The sequence below is a fragment of the Dermacentor andersoni genome, chromosome 5 (assembly GCF_023375885.2).
Source record: "Dermacentor andersoni chromosome 5, qqDerAnde1_hic_scaffold, whole genome shotgun sequence".
NCBI classification, from domain to species: Eukaryota; Metazoa; Arthropoda; class Arachnida; order Ixodida; family Ixodidae; genus Dermacentor; species Dermacentor andersoni.
In genome coordinates this window covers 28,176,045-28,188,751 of record NC_092818.1, presented here as the reverse complement: position 1 = coordinate 28,188,751, position 12,707 = coordinate 28,176,045, and the positions used below count along the sequence as shown (strand labels likewise).

The window sequence follows — 12,707 nt, the reverse complement described above, 5'->3', positions numbered from 1 at the left end:
TGTCGCGACTAATCTGCACGTTCAGGAGATCTGGATGAAAATTTCAGGAATGCACCAATCGCGAAGACGATGACTGCCTCGTCGATTAACCGATCCGCAGAGCAAAAGCCAAGAGATGGTACTTCTGCCGGTGTTTTACTACTGATAACACATGTGGAACAGCTGCATGCAGATGTGTCTACGCCGAGTGTTCTGACATGCAATGTAAAAAATAAAAGGCAACTGGATTCAATACCTGCGATCAGCTATGTAGCCTCGCCACTGTGCACGTTCCCACGAACTGCATCCAAAACGTATCGTTAAAACACCGCTTCGAAAGCACTTTGAGCATGGCGACCTAGATACGAAGCGCATCAGACGACGTGCACTGACCACGGCGGGACATAAACACCGGCATACCGTACGTTCCTCCGCCCCCCTGGTATTTCACAGCCATAGTACGCCAGCCATATACAACTGTGAACACAGATTACAGCTGATCCGTGCCCTGGCCAAGGAAACCGGTTCTTTCGCGGGCCTACGGACGATTCGACGGAGCGGCGAGGAATCTCCCCTCCCTAGGCACCAAAAGAAAATAGCCGAAGCCCTGCCGCGCCAAGCAAACCCGACGAAAATAATCTCCGGCAGCCAGCGTGCGGCAGGGGGGAGGGGTCTCGCGCGTGTGTTGTCGTGTGCAGTTGGCGAAACGCTTTCTTTCCGGCAACACAGCGTTGCGTTGCAAAGCCCATTCAGGCAACACTTTCTTTCATTTGAATGTGTAGCGTGCAAGTGTCTTGCAGTACTACGGGTTTGGCAGACAATACGAACCGAATTGCAAGTACCGCGACGCCGCGGGTAATAACGAAGCAACTGTCGATCGACCAGCACACATGTTGAAGTGGATTGCTCGGGCCGTGCTACACTGTGCTTCCAAAACTACAATGTAGCTTGCAACGTTGCGCCTGGTTGAATTCGCAAGCCAAATGACAGCATACTCCGCACGAGCTACGACGAGGTGCGCTGGGCAGATTGCATCCCGATCTTTGGCGACGTTAGTCATCGGCGCGTCTGGTGGGCGTTCGTAGTCGTAGAGACGCGTGCGCGAAAAATAAATCGCCGAGCACAGCGGCGAAGGCCGGGAATGCAGCTTCCGCCGAAGCCCTTTTTGGTCGGACCGGGCCCGAAACGGCAGCGCCTCTAGGCCTCGCTCGCGGTTGGAGAGCTCGTCTGCTCGCCGTCAAACGCACGACTCACCTTCAATGCAGACGACGTGCTCACGGATCTGTTGAGCCAGCAACGGATCCGGAATGACTTCTAGAAGATCGTAGATGGCATAAATGCTCGGGTGAACGCTTTCGAAGCGCTGGATCTCCTGCCGAATGGCCAGAGAGTTGTTGTAGTACGGCTGCGTTCGGTTGTTCATCGCTTGTGCTGATCATAAGGCCACAACAAAACACTCCATCGCAGCACCCACTGACCCCACCACCCTACATGCACCGAAATTCTCGCACCATCTTCACAAAACACGGCAGCTGAGACACACACACACTGGCAGCTAGCAACGCTAGAAGCAGTCCCGTGAAGACGGCAAAAGCGGGCGCGCTGCAAGCACACGGACGCAGACAGACGCGACGCAAGCGCAACAACGCGCGAGCAGCATAGAGTGCCCTCACTCCGATCCCGCCTAGCCGTTTGGAGAAATGCACATATGCGCCGCGTGAGGGATTTTGAGCGCCTGCAGCGCCACCTACAACTTAACTAAATTATAGAGTAGTAGCACTAAATAATTGGTAAGCTATGCTTTGGTTGCCAGACGGATGCTTTGAGCTTCTCTAAACCTGAACGTTTCTTTTTATAGGTGATCAGACAGAGTCGCTTTCGAGCAGCACAGAACAAATAAACACTCGATGTAAAAATAATAATTCGCAATGAATATTTGCAAATCAATCTACAGGGTAAAATAAATAACGGAAGTTGTGCTCGGCCCACTCATCCATAAACCATTTCTTTCTCTATGGATAAACTGCTAAATACCTGTCGACTTGTTCTTGCTGTCTCGAAACAATCTGGCACATACCCAGTTTGGTATTGGCCTCTAATCAGATGGTAAAGAGAAACGTACTTGAAGAAAAGCTGCCTTCTTGTACTGCACAAGCGTACACCTTTACCTATCAATTTTTTGGTTGCTCAACGTTTCCTACTGGCATAGTAACGTTGATATCTGCAATGCCAAACATATGGAACAATGCATGTATTTTCTTTATTTTCAGAAAGTACCTTCGACTACTATGTACAAAATAACGTGCAAAATTTCGAAACCGATCATTCGTTACGCATATTTCCTAGAGTCCTCGTTTCTTCTTTAGTTCTTTTATGGCCTCCTGAAAAGTCAAAGACACAGCGAGTGAGAAAACATGTAATGGGCATGAACTGACACGTATCTTGACACAGCCACGTGGGTAACAGAAAAAAGTTAATATTTGTTTACTGCAAGTATAGTGGTTATCGAAGCGTTATCGTACCTCCAACTTTTTCACCTTATCTGTCGACATATCCCTTGCCTTCTCGGTTGTTCGACCAATCCTTTCAATCAGCGTTCTCAGGAGGTTAGAAGTTGGCATGAGTTCAAGGCTTTCCTGTCCTGTGAAATAAGGCAGTGATATGCAGATGAGGCGTAACACATACATGCAAGATATACCCTTGAAGAAAAATAATGTGTGTGTGCGTGCGTGCGTGCGTGTGTGCGCGCGCCTGACTACAATGTCAGTACATGTATCAAAATCATTTACGTTTTTGTAAGGCTCGTAGCAGGTTTGTTAGCAAGAATTGTATCAACCTTTAGGAGCAGTTTTCTTAAGCATTAATTTATTCTGCATAATTACAGAATTTTTTATGTGAATTCAGCGTGTACCTATAACGCTATAACACGTCTTGAAACACAACAAAATACCTTGCGTTACGATCTATATATTTGCAGCTCGTGTATTCGCTTTTGATCTGACTTCCGTATTTGATACAATTCAATTTTTTGTTGCATCTTGTTCCACTGCATTCTTTCGGGTTTTCTGTTTTGTTTTATGTGCGTCAATACTAAGGCGTGCTTCCCGGGCACTTTCAGAAACAACTGACATGAATTGTCAGTTTCTGCAAAAGTTATATACAATCAAATGAGCAGTTTCTGCAAAAACTGATTTTAGTGTACTAGCAGTCAAAAACACCAAGGGTATCCCCGAGTTATGCAAGACAGTAAAGTTTAACGTTGTGTGCCTCGGTTAAAATTTTTTTAGCGCTTACTTTGGCTGCGCCCGAAGCAGGCCATTATAGCGAGCTGGGCGCGTTACCACTGACGTCACGTATCTCCCAAAGCACTGCGCGAGTAACACGCCGCTCTTCACCATTCTGGCCAACGTGATTCAAACTGTGAAGCATTATAATTAGGTCACGGAGGTGTTCCCATAGGCTTTTCTGTGTTGTAACGGTATCGATAACGTCAGTGCATTCTACTGCAAGCCCCCCCCCCCCCCCCCCGGCAGCCATACATTCCCTCAATACAGCATGCGATACGCAGTTCACTGGCGAAGTTCATTGGCAATGGCACTATTGAGGACACTGCTCTTACAGCAGTGTTCATACCAATTAAGAATCGTCAACCTGAAACATTCGACAAAGGTACTGTTCATGTATGGCATTAATTGACATGCAACCCAGCGCACTATCTCAAGCACTTGGCGGAGCAAGTATGACGTAATCGCACTTGCTCCATTGCAAGGCTACAGCCGCTCACCGAGGGCTTTTCCACGCAGCATTACGTGAGCAGTGATCTGTGCTGCACGCCTGAAGGGGTACGAATCTGCTAGCTGGAAGGAACACGCAAAAGCGAAAGCAATGAACAGCAATGAGATCGCGGTTATTTCACGAGCGTCAACTAGAGGCACCGAGAAATGACAAAACCGAGCTCACCCTTTGTATGAGCTGCTCATTATGAAGGAGATATCTGCAAAAAGAGAGCGATTAGCAAGAGAAGCACTTCACCCTTCAAGAGCTCTGCAAATCAATGAACAACAACATGCGTGTTTTCTTCTGTCACTAACAGCTACTACTACAACGACAAGCAACAACACAAACACTGCATGCTATCTGATAGCCAGCCTTACCGTAAGAGCACACGTAAAACCATTTTCAACGTGTGATCAGGCAATTTAACTTGTTGCACAGCAGCTTACGTTCGGTTTCTGCTAACCATGCGCGCAGCCATCTTTACCGACGCATTTCAAACCCTTCCGTCGAGGGTAGCGTTCGTACACGGACACGGCGAGTGTGCACAAACCCTCAAACCCGACACTCCCACAGTGCCGACAATCCTCGTTTATTGCTCTTGATCTTAACGTAGTTCCATTTAATTAATACAATCGCTAACTTTGCAGCCGCAGCGTTTTGAACAGTTGCTTGTCAGCTGGCACTCTTCGTCTACCCTTCGCAGCAATGCTCCACAAGAGCACTCTATTAGTTTAGACAATCCCGTGAGTACACACACGTACGTGTATCGGCGTTTTCTTAAAGAATTTTGACGACTGGCTTGCTTGCGCGGCCACGTCCCTTCGTTGCCTATGGTTAAGCGGAGCATAAGCAAAAAAATTCGTCTGCCCCGTGAACAAGTTTTACAGGCGTAACGCCCTAACGTGCTTTATGGGTGCGCCGTAACCGCGCGTGCTATGCACACAACACGTTCGTGTACTGTTATGCAGTTAAGATGTCCGAAGTCGGTGCCACGGTGATCGAAGGAATTGGTGACGAGGTGCTGCTGTTTGCCTCCGTCTCCTTGACGCTAGTCGCCGGGTTGCTTGTGGCGTTCTACATCCAGTCGAGCTTTCGACCACGCAGCGGATCGCAGAATCAGGCGAGTTTTGCTTCATTACTTCATCGGCCCAAGTTTCATGATGCTACTGTGGCAGCTGATGTTGCATGCAGATGAATTTTTTCCTTTATATTATAGGCTGACTTCGAGTGCTTCAGATATGCTTCCCGTGCTTCCTATGCCCGCGATGTATACACTATTTGTCTCGGACAACCATTTGCTCGTGAAGCGACTGTAAAAATGGTGGTGAGGGCTTTGTCTGGTAGTAGCGCAGATACTAACCACTGACGGTGCAGTCATTAGAGGACCCATGTTTGTCCAGTGCTTATCATTTGTCTTGCGTTTTCTCACGCGCGCTATGTGGGAAGAGAGAGTTTGTACCATCCGATGATTTTCGTGTCGACTTGCTCTGGATGACTTCGTCATTTGAACCGTGTTCCTTACACGAAGGCGCGCCTGTCGCACTGACATCGACTGTTTACACTGTCCCCAACAGCGTACGAGGCGGGACGTCAACTCTGCGCAGAATGGCAGCACTCGTGTCGTGCCCGCGGCATCCGGGGACCACGCGTCGCCCAGACAGACGGAGGTCGCCAGCGGCGTCAGTGAAGCGGTGGAACCGGCTTCGAACGATTCCGCTAGTTCGGGTCGAGGTGACAACACCCAGCCACAGCACGACTGCGAAGAACACGGTCCCGAAGCTGCCCAGGTAGCGGTGAGCCCCGACGTTGTTCGTCAGCGGAGACTTGAGTTCATAGAAAGGAACTGTCGTATCGAGAGCATAAGCGGCGTGGATGCGGTGGAGCCGGACTCCGAAGACTCGGCCCAGGCCAATGACAGTGCCGGTGACGAACCAGCGGCAGCAGCACCAGAAGAGGAGGAAGAGGGTTTTGCCATTCGTCTCAAGTACTTGAATGACACCGAGCGCTGCGTTAGAGGCAGGCCAGATGAGACGGTAGGATCGTTCAAGAGGTAAGCACTTATGTCCCACTCATTTCTATGATGCTTCTAAACGAAACAACAAAGCAACGAATCGTTCAAAAGAAGGCGATAACAAGTGATGACTGGTGGGCAAGCAAAAGAAGCCCGAGTTTGGAGCCAATGTTTTCGCAAGGGGACTTGTTTTCAGCTGGACACCATTGCCGATCCGTGTTATGCCACACACCTTTGCAACAAAAACAGGTTGTTGCCTCGCTGAAGACCTTGCCAAAATACTGAATCCAGCGCGAAGCCCTTGCTTGCCCATTGTTCATCACTGCATGATGTTTCTGTTATTTGTGCATTCCCAGTACATTGCACGAATTTTTTTACCTCACTGGCATTTGCACTGCTTAGCGCGTCAAAGCATTGTTCTGACTATGTGTTTGCTGTGGCATGCTTAAACGGTCATTTCAGAGCACTCTTGCAGCGCTACTAAGATTACGCTAGTCAGCTTTAAACGTTCCTGTTGCAAAGGTGTGTAGCTTGAAGTGGAGACAAAAGACAGACATGACAGAAACTGAAACTGACTGCTCGTACGCTTTTCTTTCTTTTTTATCTCCGCTCTATGCTACACAGTGGTACGAACTTCATGGTATGAACTTGCTGCAGCAAGAATGAATTACCATCTAACCAAATCTGCGACCTTACTCGGTTTTAAAACTCTAATTATGAAATAAGTGGGTGTAATAGTGCCATCCTGGCATCCTTACAACCAGTGGGACCTGTTTATGCTAGAAATAATGCTTAGTACCTATCTTACGCCACCTTTGAAGTATTGCTGGAATGCCCTCAACAGTGCTGACTGTCAGAAATATCACAACCCAACTGATGGTTTTAACATGTGAACTGCCCACTGTCCTCTGTCAAAAGAAACAAAGCCGACGCACGGAAGCTCTGGAGAGGGAGGCAAGAAGCACCAGGGACATTATGGGTGCGACAAGACCTGTCAAGGGTCCACCAAACACTCATTCTCCAAGTGGCTTTGTTTCTTTTTACAAAGGCTGTGCGTTTGAGTTAATTCATCCTTGCAGGACATGTAAAGTTGAAAGGCAAAAAAAAAAAAAAGGTGTGCACTGAAATCTCAAACATAAATAGCCATAATTCGCCTAGTGTATGAAAGATGGTGCCGCAATTCCTTGCCACTGTAAATATGCACATGCTGAGATGCTCAACAAGCATTGACACACGCTGTGCTGCTAAGGCTGACAGTACGGGATCAAGTCCCAGCCATGGCGGTCATACTTCGATGTGCGCAAAATGTGACACCACCCATGTACTGCGTATTGTGTGCACTTTTTAAGAACCCCAGGTTGTTAAAATTAATCTGCAGTCCCCCACTATGGTGTGCCTGATAATCGTGTCGTAGTTGTTACACATAAAACCTCACAATTTAACAAGTGTTTACAGCTTACTAAACAGCTTTATATTTTCTTGTTTCTTACACTGTTCCTTGTCTTCTCGAATTGTCTGTAAAGTCACCGTAACCAATGCTTGATCTATATCTATTTTTTTTTTTCATTTTGTTCATGTATGGGAGTCCCCCTGACAGTTTCTAACTTTGGGGCTCCCTGTGTATTACTAATTTTGTATACGATTCTTTGTAAAACTGACATCGTTGATGAATAAACTTGAACATTTCATGACTTTTCAATGTAGTTGAATTAAAAAAAAGACCACACTAATGAAAATTTGATTGCAGCTTCCTTTGCTTGATGCTGTTAAACTTCTGTGCATACATACTGAATGCAAGCAATGCTAGAGGTGCACAGTTAATGCATTTTTGCATTTTCTTAACATAAGTATGATGTGTTCAGATCATTTGAATTCCAGAGATCTCTCGAAAGAAAACTAGTAACAGGACAGTAAGGATGAAAGTGTACGATGACACCTTTAGTGTGCTGTTACGAATTTCTCCATATGTTTTGACTCTCCCAACACTTGATTCTTCTGAAGTGATCTCTCTGTTTCTGTCAGTAGCTTATTAAAGCTAAATGGTTGTTAGATGTTGAATTGGCTAGAGTCACTTGTCCTCCATGATTAAGTGACTTGTCAGCACTACACCTCTCTGTTGTGATAGATGGACTCGTCCAATCACTAGTCGAGACTTCAGTGAACAGACCAGATAAATGTTACTTCTCTACCAGCAATGGGGGATTTCGAATTTCGCACTTAATTGCTTGACTCTGCAGTTTATTTGAAACCACCACAATCATGTGGGTATTCCTGTATTGCTTTAGATGCCATGCTATACCATGAGAGCCCTTAGCTGCTACTCTTGTGCTTCAAAAGCAGCTGGAGCAGTAAGTTAGAATGTGGTGAAATGTGCAGCATTTGCCCTAGGTAGCAAAGCCACAGCACGTGATTTAACTGTAATTTAACCGCACGTAATTGGGGTTCATAGCGATGTCAAACTAATGAACGTCTCAATAAGTTGTTGTCTAGTGCACAGATATGTCATAAATGTTCTCAGTGAACACCTTGGTACACATTGTCATGGTGCAATCTGCTTTTCTTTCAACTTTCTGTATTAGGTAATGAAGAACAAAGGCTTATGACAAGTTATTAAAGGTACAAGAAATTTCTGTGCATTGACACGTGTCAGCATAGCCTCTTATGCTTTGACAAGGAAAGAACGCAAATTCCTTTCCCGGGCACAAGTGGCAAGTTTGCAAATTTAATTTAATGCTTTTGCTTTGCTATTTCCTTCTGTTTGGCTTTCCTGGTGTAGGGTGTGTATGCTGCTGCTCTCAGGAAAATAAATGCCCACTTGCACGTTCAATGCTGTGTGCGTCCCCATACCACATTCTTGTCGCAGCAGCATTGCAAAAGTTTCCCAAAATGTCCTGTGTAATTTTCGTTTCTAGTTGAGTTTGCTCGCGTCTATTGTGGATCAAATAAAGTTGTCTCACTCACTCACTCACACTCGCTCGCTCACTCTCACTCACTCACTCACTCACTCACTCACTCACTCACTCACTCACTCACTCACTCACTCACTCACTCACTCACCCACTTACCCACCCACTCACCCACCCACTCACCCACCCACTCACTCACTCACTCACTCACTCACTCACTCACTCACTCACTCACTCACTCTAGAGCCCTGTAGGTTCAGAGTGTCAGGACTCTCGTCTGTCATTTGGAGTGCTATGCATTTTAACAGGAGCCCTTCAACAGGGCCTGGTGAACGATTCTGTCACTCGCAAGGGGCTTGGAAGCTTTTGATTTTACTACGTTATCATAGACAAATATTATGAAAAGAAAGTAGGGCTAACAAAAATGCATTGTCTTTTTTATTTTCGCCACTTACTGCAATGCTGACATGATTTTAGCCTGTTTGCTTAGCTTGTAAGTAGTGATGCAAAACTGAATTTTCGAGTTGTTAGTTGCAAAAGGTGTTCTATAGTGTTCAGTGTTCTTTTTGTCCATTATAGTGCACTGAAAGATACTGCAACTAATGTGAAATACGCTGAACCATGGTGGTTAACAAACATGACAGACAAAGGGTGTACAAGATGGGCACCAAGTCTGTTATTTGCTGCGCTGTTTAACCACAGTGAATGGAATCCAACTTGCCTAACACCTTAGTTCTGAAATTCATGCTCAGTTTCATGGGTTTTGCAGGCGCCATTTTTCTGCAGAGTTGGCGGACCAACGGCTGGTGCGTCTCATCTACAACGGAGGGCAGCTTCGCGATGACAATGCACGTCTTTCATCCTGTGGGCTTAGTGATGGCTGTGTCGTACATGTGCATATCTCAACCGCACCCATTGTGCAAAGTGATACTTCGTCGGCAAATTCCAACAGCGAAGGCGACCTCAACCTTGGCGCTCTCATGTGGCCGCTGTTTGCAGCCACGCTGGGCATCATGTGGGTGCTCCACTTCCAGTACCGTGAGCTGTTCAACACTTCGTCGACTGTGGTGCTCGTCGGCATATCTGGATTGTTCTGTGTTGGTCTGTATGGACAGCACTACCCCCAGTCACCGGCGCAGACAACTGCCGATCAAGAAGGAGGAACACGGGCCACTCCACTGCCAGGACGGTAGCCACCGACAGCCCCAGCAGCACCAGTTATTTCTTTTGGAATCTCCATATTAGGCCACTTGTAATTCTGATGTGGGGGTCAGTGATCGAACATTGCTGTGTGCAAGGACTGTAGTGTGGAAAGGCAACCAAGTCCAGTGAACTTTGAAGTGAGCAACATTTGGTTGGACATCCTGTGCTTCAAATCCACTGCGTATGGTTCTTAAAACAACCTTAAAAGGCGAGCCACTGGAACTGTGTGTGTGTGTGAAGTGGAAAAATTTGATGCACTTAATGGTGCTGTGAAAGAAATTGAACAGCGACACTACCACACGTTTGTGAAGCAGTTTCTGCACTGTAGTGAACTGAACCGTGAGAGCACGTCTAAGGATCAGAGCTTCAGCCATGTCTGTGCACCAACTGTACCATTGGTGTGTGGGCTAATCTGGATGCAACTAGGCCAAGGGCATTGATAAGAATGTTTGCTACTGTTGAAGATGCTTTAGCATAACACTGCTACACAAGGGTGAACTGTTTGATGCATGTGTCTCCATGCTAGCCTAATCTTAGTTTTTCTTTGTCTTAAAATACACCTGAAAGGTGGTGACATATTCTTTTGTTCGAAGCGTTAGCAAGCTGGTGATGTTCAAACACCTGTTGACACCTGCATGCTTGTTCATAAATGCACTGAGTATTCACATAAAGCTTCTTGTGTCTCTCTGGAGGTGACATTTGTATGCAGCAACTGAGTCGACACAGCTTTCTGCAGTCGCCATGTAGTTTATGTCAAATTAACAGGCAAAGCTGTGGAAGCTATGCAAATAATGCAGTCATAGAAGTCTGACTGCATTCATTTCGCAGTGCAGTTGTTCTTGATCTGCAACATTTTATACGGGCATGAGACTTAAGCTCAACTTCAGTGGTGCAGGCACAATGTGGCATCGAAATAAATGCTGGGGTGCAGACATGGTGCAGGCATTATATTTTGTCCGCCTAAAAGTGGCACCATCCGTGTCAGTTTGAGAGGTCCTGAACTGCAAGTATGGTCAGTTTCTGAGGCATAAACACGACACGTTACTGTATGGACACAGCAAATGAACTAAGCAGGGTTTCAGCAGCGCTTACGCCCGCGTGCTGTGTCGTCTGCTGCACTTCTGCTTTGCAGCTGCACACATGCATGAAGTCTGCAACGTCAGCAGGCAGGGTGCAGAAAAATAATCACTAGCGTGGTTCAGAGGGTGTCATTGTTGCACCGCTGACACGAATGTCGGGGTGCATCACCTCGTGAACTGGTTCAGCTGGTGCAAGCAAATTGAACACCTTAAATTTGGTGAATAAGCTTTACTCTCATTGTGTGGCAGATTTAGCCATAATTTATTTTCTTGCCTTAAGTGTTGTGTTGTAGTTGAACTTCGGTATAGCTAACAGACAAATTTTCAGATATAATGAAGCAAACCTGGGAATGTTTCTTGCTAACAATCAGGAAGAATATGTACTTCAATTAAGCAAAGGTATGTTCATGTTGGATGCAATTTCATTAGAGCAAGGTTTGACAGCAAGTGAGTGAATGTAAATGCAAAATATGGTGTGAGAAAGCTTTCGAAAAGCTTTATGTCTGCAGCCACAACCATGTTTTAGACCAAGCAATGTTTGGGACATTCCTATGTCGTCACAATGCCTTTAAGAAACTTGCAATGGTGCCTTATTCTCTTCTAGGACCATGGTTGAGCACTGTGGCTTTTTTTACACTAAAAGGGCCAACCAAAAATTTAGTCTACCAGCTTAGAAGCAGTTGCATTGGGTGTAAATGCCTGCTTAGAAGTTGCTGTATCAGCAAAGTGTTTGCACTTCATCCTTCACTTTTGCATATGACAGCTCCTTAAGGTAGATGCAAATGCCTAACAGGAATTGTTTCTTTTACTAGATTTTTACCCATGGTTTAAAAGCTTCACACAAAGGACAATAAATTGCAGCACAGAAGGTCGCCAAGTGACAAACATAAACAGTTTTGCTGGAGTGTCACTTGGCAATTTGCTGTCATTTGAGCAGTGTCATTTAGTTGTGGTAGAAATCGCTCGTGAGTAAAATTGTTAGTGCAAGTGGCTCCTGGCTTCGTAGTAATTTTTTTTTCAATACATTATTTTCAGCTTCCGTTACTAGTGCGTTGTTTCATGCCATTTTTGCCAGAATTGTCCACTTGGTGTGATTGCCATTTACACAGGCATGGAATCGTGCCATTTTTTATCTGATTGGCCACTTGGTGCAGTGAAATGACATGAAAAAAATTCACCAGTGATTACGATACTCCCTAATGCGAGATTTGAACGCAGCTCGCAGCTCTATGCGTATTTTAATTTCACAATATGTTGACAGGCACGGACAGACACGCTCTCTCGTGCAGAACGTTGTAAATAGAACGAAGTGTGGCGTGACTGCCTCGCTAATCGGGAGATCACAAGAGGCAGCGCGTGGGTGTGATTCGCAGCAGCTGCCCTAGACAGACCTCTGCCCATGCAGCGCTTTGTTTCCATATGTCTGACGTGCGCTACTATGCCGCCATCTTGTAGCCATCGTCGCCGTACAGCCTGTCTTGCACGTAACTACGCTTTTCTTCTCAAGCTTTCGCCATACCCTCCACTTTCCACCTTACGGTTCCGCTGTACCTTCCTCCTGCACTTTCCTCCTTTCCCTCTTTGCGATCGCCGTCTTTCATCACCCACTGCGCTCCGCGTTCGCTCTTTCATCCTTCGCTGTTCTCGTTCGCTAGGTTACGAGGGACACCGACGCTCGCTCAACGCAGGAACGAGCGCGGCGCTCTAAAAGCAGACAGAACACATTTCTTTCTAGCATATTTCCATCATAAA

General features: G+C 46.2%; 3 protein-coding genes across 5 annotated transcripts in view; 1 reads left to right on the top strand and 2 right to left on the bottom strand.

The window, feature by feature from the left end:
* The window catches only part of LOC126529991 (centaurin-gamma-1A-like), a 277,071-nt gene extending 275,453 nt beyond the window's left edge, over positions 1-1,618 (bottom strand). The window contains exon 1 of the mRNA XM_055070171.2: positions 1,234-1,618. Within this exon, the coding sequence (XP_054926146.1) occupies positions 1,234-1,402 (169 nt within the window). The 5' untranslated portion in view covers positions 1,403-1,618. The remainder of the gene's footprint in view (positions 1-1,233) is intronic.
* Positions 1,619-2,220: 602 nt separating this feature from the next.
* LOC126529996 (protein NCBP2AS2 homolog) lies at positions 2,221-4,247 on the bottom strand. Its single transcript, XM_050177469.3, has 5 exons — positions 4,134-4,247; positions 3,940-3,973; positions 3,764-3,836; positions 2,502-2,620; positions 2,221-2,360 (listed from the first exon to the last, which is right to left on the bottom strand). The coding sequence occupies exons 1-5, from the start codon at positions 4,154-4,156 to the stop codon at positions 2,322-2,324; spliced, it is 288 nt and encodes a 95-aa protein (XP_050033426.1). The 5' UTR covers positions 4,157-4,247; the 3' UTR covers positions 2,221-2,321.
* A 67-nt stretch (positions 4,248-4,314) lies between these two features.
* Positions 4,315-10,567, top strand: LOC126529995 (transmembrane and ubiquitin-like domain-containing protein 2). Of its 3 annotated transcripts, none has more exons than XM_050177466.3 (4): positions 4,315-4,499; positions 4,725-4,876; positions 5,331-5,806; positions 9,443-10,567. In XM_050177466.3, exons 2-4 carry the CDS (start codon positions 4,730-4,732, stop codon positions 9,864-9,866), a joined length of 1,047 nt encoding a protein of 348 aa, XP_050033423.1. In that variant the 5' UTR covers positions 4,315-4,499; positions 4,725-4,729; the 3' UTR covers positions 9,867-10,567. The 3 variants fall into 3 exon arrangements, with proteins under 3 accessions (XP_050033423.1, XP_050033424.1, XP_054926148.1); XM_050177467.3 differs by having other exon boundaries at positions 4,315-4,513; XM_055070173.1 differs by lacking the exon at positions 4,315-4,499 and having other exon boundaries at positions 4,520-4,876.
* The last annotated feature ends 2,140 nt before the right edge of the window (positions 10,568-12,707 follow it).

What these genes read in the sequence shown, in the direction of transcription:
- LOC126529996 (XM_050177469.3), bottom strand. Translation starts at nt 4,156, where the DNA reads ATGGTTTTACGTGTGCTCTTACG. An exon ending in GTTTTACGTGTGCTCTTACG is followed by an intron (nt 3,974 to 4,133) that starts GTAAGGCTGGCT and finishes CTCTTTTTGCAG; the next exon opens with ATATCTCCTTCATAATGAGC. An exon ending in ATGAGCAGCTCATACAAAGG is followed by an intron (nt 3,837 to 3,939) that starts GTGAGCTCGGTT and finishes TGTTCCTTCCAG; the next exon opens with CTAGCAGATTCGTACCCCTT.
- LOC126529995 (XM_050177466.3), top strand. Translation starts at nt 4,730, where the DNA reads ATGTCCGAAGTCGGTGCCACGGTGATCGAAGGAATTGGTGACGAGGTG. An exon ending in GCAGCGGATCGCAGAATCAG is followed by an intron (nt 4,877 to 5,330) that starts GCGAGTTTTGCT and finishes TGTCCCCAACAG; the next exon opens with CGTACGAGGCGGGACGTCAA. An exon ending in ACGGTAGGATCGTTCAAGAG is followed by an intron (nt 5,807 to 9,442) that starts GTAAGCACTTAT and finishes TGGGTTTTGCAG; the next exon opens with GCGCCATTTTTCTGCAGAGT.